The following is an 18,682-nucleotide window of genomic DNA, read 5'->3' as shown; positions in this document are numbered from 1 at the left end:
AAATATATTTATTTTAAGAGATTACAAATATAAAGTCTAATGCTACACAACCCTATGACAGGTGTCCATTTAGCCACATGATTTTCTAGGGCCATATTCTGAACTTTTAAAAAAAAATATTAAAAAACTCCTCTAAAAGATGCAGCAATGGCCTGATCTATCCAAAAGGTGAACTGAATGTAAGTCACATAACAAGTACTTGATGTAAATGTCAGAGTTAATTCCTTATGCTTCAGGGTTGAGGGCTGAGGAAGGGAATGCCTGCAGTAACTTTCAGAGGATTCAACCACCAAATTGAGCAAAATTAGAACTTGAAAAGATACTGTGAGTACAGTGTCCAGATGCAGACAGGTTGGCGAGTACACTGAGGCCTGCCATGTCTGAAGGGGTCTGAGGTGTAGGCTGGTGGGTTGAACTACATATGTGCACAAGGACATGTGCCTTAGGAGCCACATCCAGTTTCAGGTTGCTGTGATTGGATGAATCTTGAGGTCTATCATGAGAGATTGAATAGATTGGATTTTTGACTCTGGGAGAAATGCTCTGTCCTGGGTAGCATTCAACAGAGCCCTGTAAACTCTAGCATCTGCACCAGGCAAAGGATAGACTGGTCTGCACTGATCAGTGGTCCTAAGGCCTTAAGGTTAACTGACTAAGATGAACATTAGATATAACTTGAGCTCTGACTAGCCAGTCATCCAGGAAAGGGTAGACATGCACTCCTAATCTCCAGAAACCATCATGGGAGGTAAAAGGGAACTGAGGGGACTCAGGGTGGGTGGGGCCCTTTAAACTGATGCCAGTGGAGCATGGAAGCAGAGGACGTTCAAGTGCCCCCATGGGCATGTGCAAACCAAGAGTGGAATGCACATGTGCAATCACTCAAAGAAGAATGCTACATCTCATAGGCACAATATAAGCTCAAAAGTCAGCATACACAATATTTTTTTAAAAAAAATCTTATCTATACCCATTTATAGATATATTTATGTATACGTCTGTTGAAGAATAAATCCATATATATGTGGACTATATTTTATTAAACCAAACTAAAACAAGTCTTAAATGTGTTTCTCAGCATAGCTTGTATAGTACAGGTTTCCACCTTTGTTTTTTTTTTTTTTTTGACAGAAATGTCATTTATTTTCTTTTTCATTTTTTTTCCTTTCTGTTGGAAATCCTAATTTCATAGGATCCACCCTTACGGGAACAAAGGGCATTTTCATAGAATCACAGAAGATTAGGGTTCGAAGAGACCTCAAGGTCGTCTAGTCCAACCCCCTGCTCAAAGCAGGACCAACCACAACTAAATCATCCCAGCCAGGGCTTTGTCAAGCTGGGCCTTAAAAACCTCTAAGGATGGAGATTCCATCACCTCCTTAAGGTAACCCATTCCAGTGCTTCACCACCCTCCTAGTGAAATAGTTTTTCCTAATATCCAACCTAGACCTCCCCAACTGCAACTTGAGACCATTGCTCTATGTTCTGTCATCTGCCACCACTGAGAACAGCCAAGCTCCATCATCTTTGGAAACCCCTTCAGGTAGTTGAAGGCTTCTATCAAATCCCCCCTCACTCTTCTTTTCTGCAGACTAAATAAGCTCAGCGCTCTCAGCCTCTCCTCATAAGTCATGTGCCCCAGCCCCCTGATCATTTTCGTTGCCCTCCGCTGGACTCTCTCCAATTTGCCCACATCCTTTCTGTAGTGGGGGGCCCAAAACTGGATGCAATACTCCAAATGTGGCCTCACCAGTGCTGAATAGAGGGGAATAATCACTTCCCTCGATCTGCTGGCAATGCAGCCTAATATGCCGTTAGCCTTCTTGGCAACAAGGGCACACTGCTAACTCATATCCAGCTTCTCCTCCACTGTAATCCCCAGGTCCTTTTCTGAAGAACTGCTGCTTAAGCAGTCGGTCCCCAGCCTGTAGCGGTGCATGGGATTCTTCTGTCCTAAGTGCAGGACTCTGCACTTGTCCTTGTTGAACCTCATCAGATTTCATTTGGCCCAATCCTCCAATTGGTCTAGGTCACTTTGGACTCTATCCCTACCCTCCAGTATATCTACCACTCCCCCCAGTTTAGTGTCATCTACAAACTTGCTGAGCATGCAATTAATCCCATCATCCAGATCATTAATAAAGATATTGAAATAAACAGGCCCCAGGACCGACCCCTGGGGCACTCCGCTTGATACCGGCTGCCAACTAGACATCAGGCCGTTGATCACTACCCGTTGAGCCAGACGATCTAGCCAGCTTTCTATCTAATTATAGTCCATTCATCCAATCCATACTTCTTTAACTTGCTGGCAAAAATACTGTGGGAGACCGTATCAAAAGCTTCCCTAAAGTCAAGGTATATCCACCACTTTCCCCATATCCATAGAGCCAGTTATCTCATCATAGAAGGCAATCAGGTTGGTCAGGCATGACTTGCCCTTGGTAAACACAGGTTGACTGTTCCTGATCACCTTCCTCTCCTCCAAGTGCTTCAAAATGGATTCCTTGAGGACCTGCAGCATGATTTTTCCGGGGACTGAAGTGAAGCTGTAGTTTCCTGGATTCTCCTTCTTCCCTTTTTTAAAGATGGGCACTACATAGTCTCTACATGGACTCAGAATAGAATGTTCAACTTTTTAGAACTTCACTGACAGCTGAAGTACTTTGCAAGACACTAAATTAGTACAAAGAACCATATCACCGAAAATAAATATTAAGCATGTATCACGCTAAAACATTTTAATTCTATAGAATTTATTAGAGTGGATAACAATACTTTTTTGTACTTACCCATGGAGAGCAATTATCGCTTGTTGTCTATCAAACTGAGCTAGAGTTTAAGATGTGCCATGTGTGATTACATTCTAATCAAACCCTGGGAAGTACATCATGGGACAACTCTTTAAATGGCAGAAGATGCCAGTAGGCTGTTCATACTGTTAGTGTACGAATTTAAATTTTTTGATTTCTTGTACAAATGCTTCTCTGGCAATTTCTGACAAAACCCAATATGGAAAAACAACAGCCTTTAAGTCCATGTTAGTTCAAAGAACTGTGTCATAAAGCACAATCTAGGAATTATTAATTGATCTACAGCTGTAGATGAAATTCCCTTACCTGTATCTGAGGTACCCGTATGTAAAAGTATAGAACATTTGGAATCCAACCTTATGCTCTACATGATTAACTGATTTTACTGGGGAAAAGAGAACAGTATATACCAGTGACCTGAAACATTCACATATTGCTCCATGACCTTTTATCTTTGTCCTATATATTTGAGGTTTGAGCCTATGGAAACATACTCCCATGCATATGCCTATTTCTGCACACAGCTTTGAAAGTATACCTTAAAGGGTATATTTTCAAAGCTATAGAGGGGGACTTATTTGAACAACTTTGATATGTTTTGTGAATTGGGAAGCTCTAAATCCCCGGTCACAACTAAAAGTTTACCCCAAATGTTTTTAATTTCATATTTACATTTCCATCAATCATTTTACCTTCTCTGCTTTTGTCACATATCAGTGTTTCCTATTGATATTCTTCACAACCGAAAATATTATTTTCTAGCTGAAATTTTATCAGACTCGTAAATAATACTGTTTCTTTAGACTGTAGCCCCCATTCCCTCCCCTGAACTCCAGCAATGGGTAGGAACTGCCTACCCAACTAGATTACACAGGGGTTGTTTTTTTTTTGTTTTTTAATAATTTAACTAGTTCAATAAGGGCGGTGATTTTTTTTACGTAATTAGTTAACCCCTAATGTGGATGCAGTTATATCAGTATAAATATGTCTTATACCAGTATAGCCTATTCTTGGAAATTTACTTTTAAAATTAAAATATTACAAATATAATTAAAACATAATAAAAACAGTATAATTACATCCATGCTAGGGGCTTGTAGCACTTTAAATATACCAGTTTCAAACAAATACATTTAAAGTGGTACAAAAACTGTGTAGACTCACCTTGAGAATAATACAAGTGGATTGCATTAATATAAAGAAACTATTCCCTCATCCAAGTACATAGGATCAGTAATCTCAGATGAACCATATTAACACGTACTAAAGGTCCACTAAGTGGCTGCTTCCCACCAATGTCTTCAATGATCAATTGTTGGAAAAATCTCAACTGGCACCAAGATCTGAAGCACATAACAAGAGAAGAAACTCAATGAAGGTATCACTGATAGCTGATATGTGCTTAAGACAAATAAATAATGTGTTATTTACTGGCCTAATGCCAAAAAGACATCCGGCTATTGATTTGCAACTTGTAGGGCAAGGTCTTTCATTAGGGGATATTACTTTTACCTGGATTAATAAAAATAAAAACAAAACAAAATATAGTCCTGTGAGAGAGGACCACCAGTTTGGGGCCTTCCAGAACTGGCTAAGGATATGTATGCCTACACATAAATACTATGAACTATTGCTATTTAATCTGTACACTGACAGTTTCTGCAGCAGGCATCCAAGAAACACACATCAATGGGGCTTTCAAATTTTCCTCTAACTAGTTCAACTACGTGCGTATGCCAGATTCCTTACCTTTCACATTATGAGGGAAGAAAAAAATATTTTCTGTTGATTATAGCCTTAAAATGGATTTTGGCCATCTAAAGTACATTTTTTTTAAACTTCTCTGCTGGACTTTCTCAGTTGAGCTCTGTGATCCATTTGGCTTTCTACAGCAAGGGACTTGGTTGTCCTTTTACACAACCAGCTCCTGAGCCAGCCCAACAGTACAAGAAACCACCTCCCCAGTGTCAAAATATTCTTATTCTTTCAACATCTCTTAGTTACATCAGGTTTGCAGCAACATTTTATTAGTGCTCCCTTTTAAGAAGGTACTGAATCTTTTAAGGTTTTGCAGAACAGTATAATGTACTTTTATTGATTAAGGTAGTTCAGTACAATGAGTCAAATATTAAAACAAATATATGTTGGAACTAATGGATTATTAGAATTTTATATTACATAGCACAGTGACTAATGCATATCACAATTTCCATTGATTACACAGGACTGTAACTTTCACACTTTCAGACAAGATTAAAAAGCAATTCCCAAAAAAGACTAATGCTGCCATTAACTGACTGCTTCATTCAGAATCTTTAATAATAAATTGCAGTAAAATAAATTTAAAAGAGAACAGTGCTAAATCCCTTATTGTCCCCACCACAATACAAAAAATAACTAATGTTGTAAATTTATGAGCCAATAAGTTGAAAAAAAGGGATGACTCCGTTTAGCTGCAGGGTGAGAACATTATCAGCAAAAGTAATAATGCAGAAAAGCCACAACTCTGACTTAATTCTTTTACAAGACGACAGATGTCACCTACACTCTGACAAGTTGTACATGGCATTGCTACATGGATATTAAATTAAACTGAAAGGCAGTGCCTGATTCCTCATTAATCAGGAGTCCAAACAGAATACACCCTACCTGAGTTATCCCAGTGGGAGGAATCTTGTATGACTGCAGCTTCTGCTTCAGTAGCTCAGGATCACTGTGGCGGAATGGGCACCCTGATGGGGAAAGAAAACAAGCACACAAACAAGGCTACTTACCCAAGAGTTAGCACAATAATACACCCGAGAGACTGACTAAGCTGTTCTTAATTGTCTAACAGCTTATTAATAAAGAAGTTAATTGCCCATGTGTGCAACTGTTTTACTCTTTTTCTAAAAGATTACTCCACTGTATGGTTATCAGGGTATTACAGGCTCAAGAGTTACATAAAGCACTACAACATAAGCAGGCCAAGATTCACATTCATTGAGTGGAAAACAGTTTTAATTACAGGTTTCAGAGTAACAGCCGTGTTAGTCTGTATTCGCAAAAAGAAAAGGAGTACTTGTGGCACCTTAGAGACTAACTAATTTATTTGAGCATAAGTTTTCGTGAGCTACAGCTCACTTCATCGGATGCATACTGTGGAAAGTGTAGAAGATCTTTTTATACACACAAAGCATGAAAAATGCCTTCCCCCCCCCCACTCTCCTGCTGGTAATAGCTTATCTAAAGTGATCACTCTCCTTACAACGTGTATGATAATCAAGTTGGGCCTCTTCCAGCACAAATTCAGGTTTTCTAAGTGTGTGTGTGGGGCGGGGGGGAACCTGAATTTGTGCTGGAAGTGGCCCAACTTGATTATCATACACATTGTAAGGAGAGTGGTCACTTTAGATAAGCTATTACCAGCAGGAGAGTGAGGTGAGGGGAGGTATTTTTTCATGCTTTGTGTGTATAAAAAGATCTTCTACACTTTCCACAGTATGCATCCGATGAAGTGAGCTGTAGCTCACGAAAGCTTATGCTCAAATAAATTGGTTAGTCTCTAAGGTGCCACAAGTCCTCCTTTTCTTTTTGCAGTTTTAATTAGGTTCCTTATTAACAGGCACACTCACAAAACAGCTATCACATTGTTAAATTTAAAGTAATCTCAAATACAAAAAGTAACATTAGGCTGTGATGGACACACACAACAGATAGGAAAACTAGCATAAAAGAGGACTTGATCCTTAAAAGGCACAATAGTATTTATTCCATAGTGAAAATATCTTCAAGAATCCCATCACTGAAAACAAAAGAAATTTTTCTTGCACACAAAGTCAAATGAGTGACTTATTACTAGTAAGTACACATTGTGTGTGTAAAGCATCTAAGGGTGTGCCTACACTGCAGCGAGGAACAAGCCTCACAGCTTATGCTAGTGGGGATTGTACTAGTGCACTAAAAATAGTTGTGTGGACACTGCAGCACTGGGAAAGGCTCAGGCTAGCCACTCAAACTCGGACCCAGGGGATAGGGTAGGCTTGAGCTTGGGTGGCTAGCCCAGGCCTCTATCAGTGCAGCAACATATCCACAGTGCTATTTTAGCTTGCTAGCAGGAGCCCCACTAGCACAATTTGTCTAACCAGGCTGGGAGGCTTACTTCCATCTGCAGTGTAGACATATCCTAAGAGATTGAAGAGCACACGTCCTATTGAATTAATGTCTTTAATTCATTAGGAACTTTTGAAAGTATCCCCCGTAATGCAGTGCACTACACACACACGCTATCAAATAGCAGCTCAGTGGATGAAGAGTCCAAGACACCACTTATCTGCCATAGTCTTTTCAAAATAAGTTAGGATCAAGGGGTGGATAAAAGGTCTACTCTAGGAACAGAAGGTCCTCCAAAAAATGTCATGCAAGGAGAAGTGTAACATTTATGAAACTTAATGAAGAGGAGAGTTTTATGCATCATCCTATAGGGAGGACTGGTCAGATTTAGAGAACTATGTAAAGTCGAGATGTTAAATTTCTTAATTAATCTTAGTTTATTAAAACAGACTGACCATGAGATTCAAAGTTGAACACTATTGCTGAAGGATTAGCCTATTAAAAACTAAATGGATGAAATATTACTGGAGTATGCTAACCAATTTTAAAGTAGAGCTGTAAGAAACTTCAGTGCCTGGCTTCTAAGACACTTACAAAGTGAAGTGGGAAAAGAATAGCGAAGAGCTTAGTAGAGAGCATACTGAAGTACAGCTGAATGAATTTCTCTTGCCTGACCTAATAAGTCAAATCACCAGAAGAGTAAGAGTACTTGTCAGCAATGATTGGCATAAGCTATGAACTACTAACTTCTGCCAGTAATACAACCATTCAGTCAGTTCTCTTCCAGAGCTTCTGGGTTCCATGCACTGTGAACATGTCAGTTACGAATACTCACCATGATAATCCCCTTGACTTGGTGGATTGGACAGGATAATCTTCATGCAGCTGAATGGTGTATAATCAGTCCTCTTGCCTTCTTTTCCATAGTTATGGCGGATGCTGTAGGCATACCCTTTGTCAAACTGGTAAAAATATTTAAAAGCAGATTATTTGCATGTGAACTGCTCATTGTGTCAGTGATTCCAGCTACTCTACAGAATGAAATATTGGACTATGAAAATATACTTGTCAAAACCATTAAAATGGAAAAAGCTGAAACCAAGTTATTGCTTTTGAGAGAGAGAGAGAGAGAGATTAAACTGCATTATGACCTAAAAAGGTAAAGATTTTATTTAAATTGGAGTAATGGTATTTTACAAAAAATGAGGACTTCAAACTTTTGAACACTATGACAGAAGGCTGTGTAGCTGGTCCATGGGGCCGAGTTGATGTCTACACTGCAATTAAGTATCCACAGTTAGCCTATGTCAGTTGACTCGGGCTCGGGCTGTACAACTGTGGTACAGATGTTTGGGCTTGGGCTGGAGCCCAGGTTCTGGGACCCTACCCACTCCGAGAGTCCCAGAGCTCAGGTTCCAGCCTGAGCTCAAACATCTACACTGCAATTTTACAGCCCTGTAGCCTCAGCCCAAGTCAGATGACCCAGGCCAGCCATTGGTGTTTAATTGCTGTGTAGACATGAGTAAGCCCATGGGGCTTTAATCACTGCCTTGTTAAAGGCTGCAAGGCTCTAGCCCTTGGAACTTTGATCAGCCCAGCTGTTTGAAGTCTCTGAGTGGTTAATCACTCTGCAGTGGTGAGCTGAGGTAAGCAGGGAAGACTTGGTATAAAAGTCACTTAGTGGGTGAACTCAAGATTTGCAGACAGAGGCAGCTAGGAGAGGAGTTGCGGAGAGAGTTAGAGGGAGAGTATGAAAGGGCTTCATTCCAGATTCAGCACTATATGTGATATCAAGATGACCATCAGATGTGCCATATCTCTTTACCTGCATGAAGACAGAAGAGATTTGCTATGCATGAAGTGCAAATTGGTGGCTGTGCTAGAAGAAAATATTCTTGAATTGAAAAGGTAAAGTGAGACGTTACTGAGAATCAGAGAAGCTGAGGAGTTCCTAGACAACTAGATTCTGGAAACACCAGTACCCTGGTTCAAGGAAGAATGGAGCAGTCCACAAAGGAATTGGAGAGCGAGGAAGTCAGACAGGAGGCCTGGCAGTTTGTAACCACTAGAGCAGGGATAGCTAACCTCAGCCTGAGAAGGAGCGAGAATTTACCAATGTACATTGCCAAAGAGACACAGTAATATGTCAGCAGCCCCCTATCAGCTCCCCCTCCCCGGCTCCCAGCGCCTCCCACCCAGTGGCAGACCCGCTGCCACCATCGCCTCCCACTCCCTCCCCATACCTCCCGATCAGCTGTTTCATGGCGTGAGGCGGCTCTGGTGGGAGGGGGGGGAGCGAGTGCACTGCAGGCTCAGGGGAGGGGGCAGGGCCTCTGCAGAGCCAGGGGTTGAGCAGTGACCCCACTCCCCCCCGGCACATTGGAAAGCTGGCACCTGTAGCTCCAGCCCCGGAGTCACTGCCTATACAAGGAGCCACATATTAACTTCTGAAGAGCCGCATGTGGCTCTGGAGCCATAGGCTGGCCACCCCTGCACTAGAGGCAAGAGGTCGTGCATTCTGCATGGTTGGAGATTGAGCAGGATAAGCAGACTGTTGGCACCAGAAAGAAGAGAAGCAGAAGGAATTCCACACAGCTGGAAATTTCAAATAGATACCAAATCCTCAACAAGGAAGCTACGGAAGACATGTCTAAAGATCCAGCAGGCCCAAGGAAATAGAGAGATGCATGGGACGCATGTGGATGGCACCTTGGCCCAAACTGTAAACAAACAAACACACACACACAGAAGAAAGATGATCCTTATTGGAGATTCAATACTCAGAACATTGAAAGAACATTTCTACAAGGAACAGACAGACAATAAGAGAGCATGCTACCTTTCTGGAGCCAAGACACAAGATGTTATTCTAAAATTGGACAGGCTTCTGAAGTCAATGGGTAAGGATCATCCACTGGTGATGGCTCATATCAGCACTAATGACACTTCATTGTGGGATATCTCACAGATAATAGAGGACTTCAGGGACCTCAGAAGCATACTGAAGAATAATAATGTCCAAGCAATCCTCTCTGAGATCCTTCCTGTCCCATGAACAAAAGAAGGCAGAAGATTCTGGAAGAGAATCGTTGGTTAGGTAAGTTGTATAGGGTGCAGGGTTTTGGTTTTGTGGAATATTGGTCTACCTTCCATGAGGAGAGGAGGCGATATAGTTTGGATGGCCTCCACCTCAGTAGGAGGAGGACCAATCTCCTTAGGAACAGGCTGCCTAGAATAGTCAGGAGAGGGTTAAACTAATAACAAAAGGAAGGGTAAAAAGAGGGAAGATGTGAGCACTCAGCACAAAAATCAAGATGTTGAGAACAAAATTAATCAAGAAACCAAAAGATATAAAGCAGAGAAATTCCTGGATTGCCTATACACTAATGTTAGTAGCATGGGTAACAAACAAGATGGACTGGAATTGCTCATTTTTGAGCATAAATTTGACCTAGCTGGTATTACTGAAATCTGGTATGTTAAAATAAGTGATTACAACATATTTAGGAAGGATCAAGAGGGCAAAAGGAGAGCAGAAATGGCATTACCTGTTTCCTAGTCACTGATAATGCAGAAGTTAATGACCCTGAACACTTATGGATCAGTGTACTAATAGATAAAGGATAAGATCAGGGTATTTGTTGGTGTCTGTTACAAACCACGAAATCACACTAGAGAACAGGATGACTGGTTTCTTACACATCGATATATAATGTGTAGGGAAAAAACCCTGCATAATCATGGAGCACTTCAATTTGAGTGGCATATGCTGGAAACCTTCGGCTTCCATTATTAAAACATCCTTGGAATTTCTAAACATTATAGATGAGAATTTCCTAACTCAAAAAGTCTTGCAACCAACATGGGTGAATTCTATATTATACTTTGTCCTAACAGATAAATAGGAAGTGATCACAGAAGTAAAATTTAATGGTAGCGTAGTTACAAGTCTTCAGGACATGACCACATTTACAATGTGCAAGCAGAATAAAGTCCAGACCAGTAATATATATGCTTGATGCTTTAATTGGGCCAATTTCACAAAGCTGAAAACAATTATGAGCCATATCTACTGGGAGGATGAATTTAATCAGAAAAATGTGAATGATAAGAATTCCTCACTAGATGTCCCAAAAAAGACAAAATCCCACAATTGAGGAAGAATGCTGTGCTAGTTTAAAAACCAACCTGGGTCAGAGGGGAAGTGAAGGCAGCTGTAAAAATAAAAATAGAAAAACTAATATGTAGCAAACGGAAGAAAGGAGAGGCTGATGATAAGGAATACTGATCAGAAGTTAGGGATTGTAGAAAATTAATAAGAGAAACCAAGGAACACAAGGAAAAATCTATGGCCAGCAGAGTTAAGGACAACAAAAAGGAATTTTTTAAATACATTAGGAACAAAAAGAATTCTAACATAGAATTGGTCCATTGGTAGATAGATATGGTAGAATTATAACAACAAAGCAGAAAAGGTAGAAGTGTTCACTAAATATATCTGTTCTGTATTTGGGGAAAAGCAGACAATGCAATCTCATAATGGTAATGAGAACATTATTTCCATTCCACTATCATCTTTGGAATAGGTTAAACAGAAGCTACTAAAGTTAGACATTTTAAAAATCAGTAGGTCCAGATACCGTAATTTGCATCCAAGAGTTTTAAGAGAGCTGGATCGTTAATTTGATTTTCAATAAATTGTGGAGCACTGGAGGAGTTCCAGAAGGCAGGAAGAAAGCTAATGTCGTGATGATTTTTAAAAAGGGTCAATGGAATCAGTTGGGTGATACCAGGCTGACAAGCCTCTAATTAATCCCAGACATGATAATGGAGCGGCTGATAAAGGACTCTATTAATAAGGGACTCTATTAATAAAGAACTAAAGGAGGGTCATGTAATTAATGCCAATCAACATGGGGTTACGGAAAATAGATCTGGTCAAACTAACTTGAAATCTGTTTTTGATGAGATTGCAAGTTTGTTTGATAAACATAATAGTGTTGATACTTAGACTTCTGTAAGGCATTTGACTTGGTACCACATGACATTTTGATTAAAAAACTAGAATGATATACAATTAACGTGGCACACATTAAATGCATTAAAATCTGGATCAATGAAAAATCTCAAAAGAAGAGTGTAAAGAGGGATTCATCACTGAATGGATGTTTCCAATAGAGTCCCCCAAAGACTGGTTCTTGACCTACACTATGTAACATCTTTATCAGTGATCTGGAAGAAATCATAAAATCATCACTGATAAAGTTTGCAGATGACACAAAATTGGAGGAGTGGTAAGGAAGGAAAAAGACAGGTCACTGATTCAGAACATTTGCGATCGCTTGGTAAACTTGATGCAAGCAAAAAATATGTGTTATAATATGACTAAATATAAATGTGTACACCTGGAAACAAAGAATGTAGCCATACTTACTGGATGGGGGACTCTATTCTGGGAAGCAATGACTCTGAAAAACATTTTGGAGGTTGTGGTGAATAATTAGCTGAACATGACCTCCCAGTGCAACATTCTGGCCAAAAGAGCTAATGCGATCCTGTGATGCAAGAACAAGGGAATCTCAAATAGGAGAGGTTATTTTACCTCTGTATTTGGCATTGGTGGAATACTGTGTCCAGTTCTGCTGTCCACAATTCCAGAGGATGTTGATAAATCAGAGATGGTTCAGAGAAGAGTCACAAGAATGGTTAAAGGATTAGAAAAAATGCCTTATAGTGATAGACTCAAGAAACTCAATCAATGTAAGCTTAACAAAGAGAAGGTAAAGGATAACTTGATTACCGTCTACAGGTACCTACATGGGGAATAAATATTTAATTATGGCGTCTTCAATATAGCAGAGAAAGGTATAATATGATCCAATGACTGGAAGTTGAAGTTACACAAATTCAGATAGGAAACACGGTATAATTTTTTATTGGTAATGGTAATTAACCATTAGTAATTTTCTAAAAGAAATCTCTAGACATTATTTTGGGGAAGTTCTATGTGGTACAAAGGAGGTAGACTAGATGGTCCCTTAGATCCTTGGAATCTATGGGAATGGAGCAGATAGGGTCATTTGAACCATTAGTTTTCATACATTCTACAACAGTGGCCCATAGTGAAATATTTAAACAAAGATTATTCTCATTAGGAGTACACAAAGTAGCTCACACATTCCTTAACAATAGTGCACAATTATTTCAGAGAATTTAAGGTAAAGAGGCTTGGAAAAATATATTGAATGCCAACATATCAGAGTACCATTTTCCTGAGGTGTGCAGTTTTTGACATTTAACTGGTTAGTCAGGGTGAATCAAGGTAAGAACCTCGGAGAGCACTTTACTTTCAAGTTCATAATCTTGTATTGCTCCCCCAAGGGATACAGCTTTTGCTCATTCTCCTATTTTTTTTTCTTGTGTCTGACCCCTCTAAAGTTTATGCTGATGTTCTAAATTGAGGAGCTGAATTTTAGCAAATTCCACTTGAGTATCAATACACAGAATATAATGTTTAACTTCATTGGAAGAGTGACTAAAGAATAATAATGGAAGATGGGTTAATAAAATTAATAAACTTGAGTGTAAATACCTCTTCAGTACACAATGCATATATGAAAAGTAACTTAGAAAAAGTAACAGCAATATAGCCGTTTGTATATGCTGTAGATTACATAAATTTGCAAACTACTGATATTGCTGTGCTATAATATATACAGCAGTCCTTAAGAACAAGTTCAAATTTTAATTTGAGAGACAGCAGTACATGTCACTTGGGAAATGAAACACTTTTCAATTTTTCCCTACTGGAAACTAGCACCATGTAAACGAACAGCTGTACTCTCATTAAAGTTTAAATTGTTGTAATTAACTCTTTATGTAAAATTTTTTCTCTGGATTGATTTAATTACAATTACGTCGATTTCTGTCTACTTGTCACAAACCACTGAAAAGACTTTCTGGCAGCTACTGTATCCCCCCCCCCCCATTCCTTTCTACGTAACAAAGGCCATACTGGATCAGACCAATGGTCCATCTAGCTCAGTACCTCTCTTCCGACAGTGGCCACACCAGTCATGATACTTTAAGATAATGGGATGCAAGAATCTCGAAAAAAAATCACAAATCTACAACTGGTAACTTTCACAGTTGCAATTTACACTCATTTCCTGCCAATCAAAATTTATACTTGTTTGGACTATATATCTTATTGACAATTCATAATATTTTACTGGCAATTCATAATATTCATACTTGAACTGCTGCAAAGTGTCCAGAACATCATGCTAAAAAAACCATTAAAAAAACAGATGTCTTAAACCCGATACACTAGACTTTAAAAAAAAAATGCACCCCTTCAATATCCTTCCATAGTGCCATTTTGGAAAGCAACAGAATAAAGTGCATCCTGTCTATACTATTCTTTAAAATGTTATAAGAAGGAGCTTCTTTAGCAAATGACTGTAGCTATAAACAATAATATTCAGCGGTTACTCTATATATGGGTTAGTATCTTCAAAGTCCTGAGAAAATAACTAACCAATTCTTCCTTGTGCATATGCATTAAGATACCACCTTCAGTTACATGATTGCATACTTATTTTTCCACAGGACACTTGCCTCATTCTGTGCACAGAATGAATGCCCATTTCATTTACTTAAAAAATGATATCTGAACATGCAATTATACTAAAATGGACTTTTGCATGCTTCATGTTGCATTGCTCAGTTTGTCACAAAATTAATATTCCTTTTACAGTTTTGTATAGTGAAAAACTTGAGCTATACTTTTCACATTGCTCCTTTTCATGCTCATAGAAATTACTTTTAATGCGTAACACATTTTATGATGAGAAGCAGGTGTTGCAGTAAATAGAAACAATAACTGTGTAATACTAAAATGGCTTTGGGACAGGTTAGATAGATGCATTTTTCATTGTTGCCTTGAACTCCCCAGTCCATCTGTATTCCTCTGTTGTCTTATACTTGGACTGTAAGCTCTTTGGTGCAAGGATAGTCTTTTTGTTTCGTGTTTGAACAGCCCCTTGCACTATGGGGTGCTGGTCCATGATTGGGGTACGAGGCGCTATGGTCATAAAAATAATATTATTATGCTACCGATAGACATGGATTTTCTAGGTAAGTGTTTCACATTATTGATTAGTTACTATATCCAGAGTATTCTGACTGAAAAGCAAAACTAAAGATTCAAAAGAAAAGTATTTGGAATAACCAGACTTTTATAAAAACAATTTTGAAGGAATCAGATCGTGTGTCCAAAAGGCAGAAGTTCCTTCAACCCCCAAACCTGCATCTAAACATCTTTAAATGGCTTCAAATTGTCTCTACAGGAGACTGAATAAATTGTGTCATGTATCCATGCAAACAGAATACACAGTGATAACAGAGATATTGGTACAATTGTTAAAGTTACCATGAAGCTACTGAAGAATTTTACAACCGTTACAAATATTATAATGGAAATAATATCCTATAGTATTTGCAAGAAGTTATGAGATCTTATAATAGTTATGAAATTCAACTTTGCCACAGTGAATGATAATTCTGGTTTTGTTTTGGGTAACATGAATAGGTGTCATGCTATTATGTCCATTCATTTTTTTTTTAATCCACTGAGAAGTCCACTTCTTTTAAGTATCTACCTTCTGAGAAGAATAATGGGAACAAGACAGCTATTTTCTTTACTACGCAATTGGGAGTTGGGCTATAGTAGTTTTAATAAGACATAGTATAGTTTTCTTAATCTAAAAAAACATATTTCTTAAATCAAATAAAGTCATGCTAAATTTCTTGTTTATTTTCATGCCTTGCCTTTTCAGGAAATTTGAAGTTAGGTAGCGTATCTCAATGGATGAATCAACAGTAAGTTGCACCCCATTTTCAAGTACTTAAATTAGTTTTATTATTGCTTTTATAGGAACAGCAGCAAGAGATGGCTAGAGCAATTATGTAGTAACATGATAATGTATTCAGACAAGAGGCTTCTGTGCTCTGGAGTTATTCCATCAGTCTACCTATTGTTTGTACCCTGGAAACTCCCATCTAAATGTCTTCAAGCCATCTTATTTTTGAATATGTTTCAATGATTCCATTGCTGCCTTTAGAAAAACTTTTAATTCACCACAATTATGTCTGCAATGGAATTTCCTCCCTTCAAACGAAAAAAAAAGCACACTTATACACTATGAGCTGAATAGCAACATTTTCATATCAGCAGTGCTGAACAGCAACATAAATACATATCAACAGTACAGATGAATTTTAAAAAAATCATTACTAACATTAAATGCACTAAATGTAATTTATACTTCTAACTGACCAATAATTTGTTTAAATTAATCTACATTCTACTTGAACTGTATCTTCTGACTGCTTGTAATATTTTTCCATATATGTTACATGGCCTACAGTAGTTCACTAATTACATTGTCACACATTCAAATTTCCTTAATAGGGTTGTTTTGTCTGATTTGCAAACTGATTTTCCTTGAAAATATTCATATTCTAGTCCTGTGATGGGCCTCTACCAATTGCCACACCCATCCAAATTTCAGATGGAAATTTCTATTTTGGCACCTAAACCCTGGGTTAGTAGTGTGCAACAAGGGTGACCCTGGCTTACCTCCGACAGTGGCACGAGGCTTTGGGCAGAAGTAGATGAGGTAGCACCTATATTTTTTCTGTCTTACAACTTCCACTGCTTTGCCTTCAACGAAATCTCCCTGTTTCCTTTTGACTCTGCTTCTGTTTCAGCCCTTGTCTTTGGAATCTCCTCTTTTCTAACTCTGAATTGCACATAGTCCAGCTATTCTCTGCTCTCCTTCAGAGGTAGCTATCATCTAACATTCTCCTGGAGCTGCTTCCACCTTCCTCTCTGACTTTGATGCCTGGCTGTCTCTACTGCTATCTTCATTCTCCTAGCCTTATCTTAGAAATCTTCAAACTCCATGGTGATTGAACTGTCTGACTTTGCTGCCTTGTTTTGATTTCATTATTTTGTTTCCATTTCTGAACTAACTCTCCAACTCGCCACCTTTATTAAATCTCTCGGCCTATTCATCTTGAAATATTGTCCCCTCATACACTTCTATCTGCTCAACACCTTACTTCTGTTAGTGGTGACAATTCTGCTCCCACCTCTTCCTGAATTAACTCTTCTGTGATTTTCACTTTATGTGGCACCCACAATGTACAAGGTACTTTCCCAAATATAAAAAGCCATGGGCCTTGCCCCAAGAATGTACACCCTGAGAAGATAAAGACAAACAAAAAGTGGGTGAAATGGCTACATAGAAGAAAAGTGATCAGAAGGATTATAGGCACATCTTGTGAGTCCATTTTCTTTTGGACGTGGGATCAGTTAGTGCTTTTGCTCACATTTAACATCCGACTAGAATACAAATATCTTTAAAATCAGATAAATTGAATTTACAAGTACAACCCAATCTTAATTTACAAGTAAAACTTGCTATTGCCCCTATCTCCTTTTTTATGTTTTAGGTAGTGAAAGTGATGCTCACTTGTCTACCTTGTTTTTCAGCATTGTCTTCCTCTTCTGTGTTGTCTACTTCTCTTCCCCAACGTTATTTTCTATGTATTTCAAAAGTGTATATGATTCACTTGCTATAATATGGATCACATCATATCCATCCTGTTACTACAGATTCTGTACTTCTTTCCAGTTTGTGGCTTCGAGGGAAACGGGGGGGTTGGAGAGTGGAGGAGAGAGCAGAAGAGATGAGACAGGAGGAATGGATGGACTTCCCTTTGGACTTAGAAAGAAGCAATCCATCGTCCATTTTCTGTATTTCTGGTTAATCAAGGTCAACTCAATTACAGATAGCCCAGCAGAATCTACACAATAATATTAACTATTTTTATTTATAGTTGTAGAATTATAGTTCACTAGGAGAAGTATTGGCTCTTTTCCCCAGCACATCTCATCCTACTTGATTTATGCTAGCTTCAGGGCATGAGGACCCTTTTATTTTTAGTTTATGTATTATCAGACATGGACAACAGGTCTAGGGCATGTTAATCTAGGGCCTTGGGTCAAAGATGTAGGACAGAGAGATTAACATTCTGGACTCAAGATCCACTATTGTGTTTAAGACTCCTTAGTTTCAGGGTCAAGAGACAAAGCATTCTGAATGTTTGAACTTATACCACAAAATGGAGTGCACACAATTTAAACAGAGCAGCTGGCCAGGCCTGCGTGGTAGGTTTGTGCTGTCCTCTTGATGAAATATTATCAAGGCCTAGTTGGAGGAGAGGCAAGAGATCAAGACGACCCAGCCCATGGGTGACTTTAAAAAATGACCAAAATAATTATAAACACATCGATTACATTGTAGTAGTCAATTTCTCTTGAGAGGCAATTTATCACATACATAGTAGGAAAAAAGCTTCCGAGTGTGTGTGTGTGTGTGTGGCGGGGGGCAGAGAGAGGGGAGGGGAATAATTTCAAGAAGAAAGAGGTTACTTAGTCTTACAGTAACTGGAGTTCTTCATTCCTTAAATTCCCTACCAAAAGCTATAAAAAGTCTGAGACTTTCTAAAAGATTTAATTCTAGATAGACAAGGTGGGTGGAGTAATAGCTTTTATTGAAGCAACTTCTGCTGGTGAGAGAGACATAAGAACAGCCATACTGGGTCAGTCCAAAGGTCCATCTAGCCTGGTATCCTGTCTTCCAACAGTGGTCAATGCCACGTTGTCTCAGAGGGAATGAACAGAACAGGTAATCATCAAGTGACAC

General features: G+C 38.8%; 1 protein-coding gene across 6 annotated transcripts in view; it reads right to left on the bottom strand.

The window, feature by feature from the left end:
- PRIM2 (DNA primase subunit 2) overlaps positions 1 to 18,682 on the bottom strand; it is a 309,939-nt gene that overhangs the window by 49,121 nt on the left and 242,136 nt on the right. For 5 of the 6 annotated variants that reach the window (XM_073336325.1, XM_073336323.2, XM_073336327.1 and 2 more), the window contains 2 exons: positions 7,741 to 7,867; positions 5,463 to 5,545 (listed from right to left, as the gene is read on the bottom strand). The exons of the other annotated variant lie outside the window; for it this stretch is intronic. In XM_073336325.1, the coding sequence (XP_073192426.1) occupies positions 5,463 to 5,545; positions 7,741 to 7,867 (210 nt within the window). The remainder of the gene's footprint in view (positions 1 to 5,462; positions 5,546 to 7,740; positions 7,868 to 18,682) is intronic. 6 annotated transcript variants of the gene reach the window in all.

This window comes from Lepidochelys kempii, chromosome 3 (genome assembly GCF_965140285.1).
Source record: "Lepidochelys kempii isolate rLepKem1 chromosome 3, rLepKem1.hap1, whole genome shotgun sequence".
Lineage (NCBI taxonomy): Eukaryota > Metazoa > Chordata > Testudines > Cheloniidae > Lepidochelys > Lepidochelys kempii.
This window is presented reverse-complemented; position numbering and strand designations above follow the sequence as displayed.